Source organism: Caenorhabditis briggsae, assembly GCF_000004555.2.
Source record: "Caenorhabditis briggsae complete genome, chrI, whole genome shotgun sequence".
Lineage (NCBI taxonomy): Eukaryota > Metazoa > Nematoda > Chromadorea > Rhabditida > Rhabditidae > Caenorhabditis > Caenorhabditis briggsae.
In genome coordinates, this window is record NC_013489.2 from 679,759 (window position 1) to 682,049 (window position 2,291).

Below are 2,291 nucleotides of genomic sequence, written 5' to 3' on the forward strand. Positions count from 1 at the left end.
AGCCCGGCCCGTGTGGCATAGCTAAGATGGACCTCGTCGAGATCTATCATTTGACATCAAATCCGTCAAAATATCTTGTTCTGAAGCCGAGTTATCTGCCGGCCCGCCATCTGCCCGGGTCGGCCCGTTTGCAACTATGCCTATTTTTGTGCTAGATCTGGACCAGACAAGTTCGAACAAGCCCAGCCATTTTCGGACGTGCTTATTCGTACTTTTTTGAGTACGATAACGCATACGAAAAACGACCATAAAAACTGCCCGGGGGGTTCTTTTATACTAAAAAAATTGGAAAAATCGTTAAAACCCCGCCAAGAAAGTTTGCTGGAAAACGTTTTTAGACGTACGGAATCGTTGGTATCGCCGGTGGCAGCACCGGAGCCAGAGTAGTTATCGCTGTAGGGGTAGTTGAAGTTAAGATTTGGATCCATACTTTGGGAGGGTATTATTAATTCACACCTGAAATCATTATTCGGTACGGTTAGATTTGAGACTTTTCAATAAAAATGTTTTTGTTGGAACTCGAACCGGATAATGATAAATTAACATGAAAAATAGGATAAAAAGCAGAGAAACGAGCACAGAAATGACCGAAAATTGGAAATAGATCGGCTAGATCTGTGTTCGTGAAGATCAATTGAAAAAATTTGAAAAATTGGGAAAAAATGTTTTTTGAATCAAATTTGAGAGCAAGAAAAGACTCAAAAACCATTGAAAATCGATAAAGACCATAAATATTTTCGAGCTTTAAGCCCGCCTAAACTTCAGCAAAAATCTTGGTTTATCACCGAATTTTGTCGAATTTTCGAGGCTTTTATGATATTTTTGGGCTTTAAGATCACTTTTAATGCTGAAAAGTCTCAAAAAACCACCAAAAATCGATCAAAAACCATTGAAACACACTAGGCCTAAACTCTCGCAAAAACCATGATTTTTCACCGATTTTCGTCGAATTTTCAACGCTTTTTTGGGTTTTAAACCAATCCTACACGATTTTTCATTTAAAAAACCGCAAAAATCGCTAAAATTCGACTAAAAAACCGATATTTTCTGCCTGACAACTGTTTTGTAACCAGTAAAATTCACGGAAAAAAAGTCGATACGAAAAGTCCAGTGGAGCGCGCTTGCATCGCTTCTGCGTATAGTGCCACGTTTGCTTCGATTTTTGCTATTCCGGACCGAAATTCGGAGGGATAACATAATTTTTGAGGGTTCTAGGGTGAAAAATTGGATTTTTAAGGTTAAATTTAACCTAGAACAGTGCAAAAAATATAAAAAATGCTTTAAAAATGTGGAAATGTCTTAAAAATGAAATTGCAGGTGAATTTTAAGTTTTCCAGATTTAAACCTGTTTGAAATAATCAGAAAAGCATTTATTTAGGATATTTCTTCTTAAATTGCTTCATAAATTTCGAATTTTAAACCTTTTTTGAATTTCCCTCCATTTGTTTAACTAGGCTCCGCCCACTTTTTGGCTAATACACGTCATCAATCGGGTGTCTGGATTATGAAATTCTCAGATTTCTAGCCATGAAATCCGCTTGTTGTCTTAAAAAAGTCGTTTTATCCCAAAAAAAAAATGTTTTTTTCAAAAAATAATTTTTCAGAAAAAATCAATGGAATGGTTTCGAAAGACGGCGAACGACAAATCTCTATTGGGACGACAAAATGGTGCTTTTTCGAATTTTTCCTATAAAATTCCATCTAAAAATTCACTAATCTTGCATGAAAAATCCCCAAAAATCGATTTTTTGCCTAAAAAATCACATTTTCCTCAATTTCCCTCTGTAATTCTGTGTGTCCAGATGTCCTTTTTTTCAGTTTTTCAAGCGGAAATTGGTATTTTTTGGGCTTTTTTGAATTTTCATAAATTCGGAAATCCTGAAATTCCGAAATTCTGAAAATCAGAAGTTCAAAAATTCAAAAATTCAGAGATTCAAAAACTCAGAAATTCGAAAATTCGAAAAATTAGAAAATCAAAAAAATCCGAAATTCCGAAATTGAAAAATTCAGAAATTCTGGTTGTCGGAAATTCGAAAATTCGAAAATTTCAGAAATTCAAAAATTCACAAAATTCAAAAAATCCGAAATTCGAAATTTCCGAAATTCAAAAATAAAATAATTCGAAAATTCACAAAATTCACAAATTCGGAAATTCAAAAATTCAGAAATTCAAAAATTCAAAAATTCACAAAATTCACAAATTCAGAAACTCGAAAATTCAGAAATTCCAAAATTCGAAATTCAGGCATTCAGAAAAACCCAAATTCAGAAAAACCCAAAATTTGGCGCCC

The 2,291-nt window shown here is 34.2% G+C and overlaps 1 protein-coding gene across 1 annotated transcript in view; it reads right to left on the reverse strand.

Moving 5' to 3' along the window:
• Cbr-adr-1 overlaps positions 1-428 on the reverse strand; it is a gene marked incomplete at both ends in the record, with an annotated part of 9,020 nt that extends 8,592 nt beyond the window's left edge. Inside the window, one exon of the mRNA XM_002646425.1 lies at positions 345-428. Within this exon, the coding sequence (XP_002646471.1) occupies positions 345-428 (84 nt within the window). The remainder of the gene's footprint in view (positions 1-344) is intronic.
• Between the last annotated feature and the right edge of the window lie 1,863 nt (positions 429-2,291).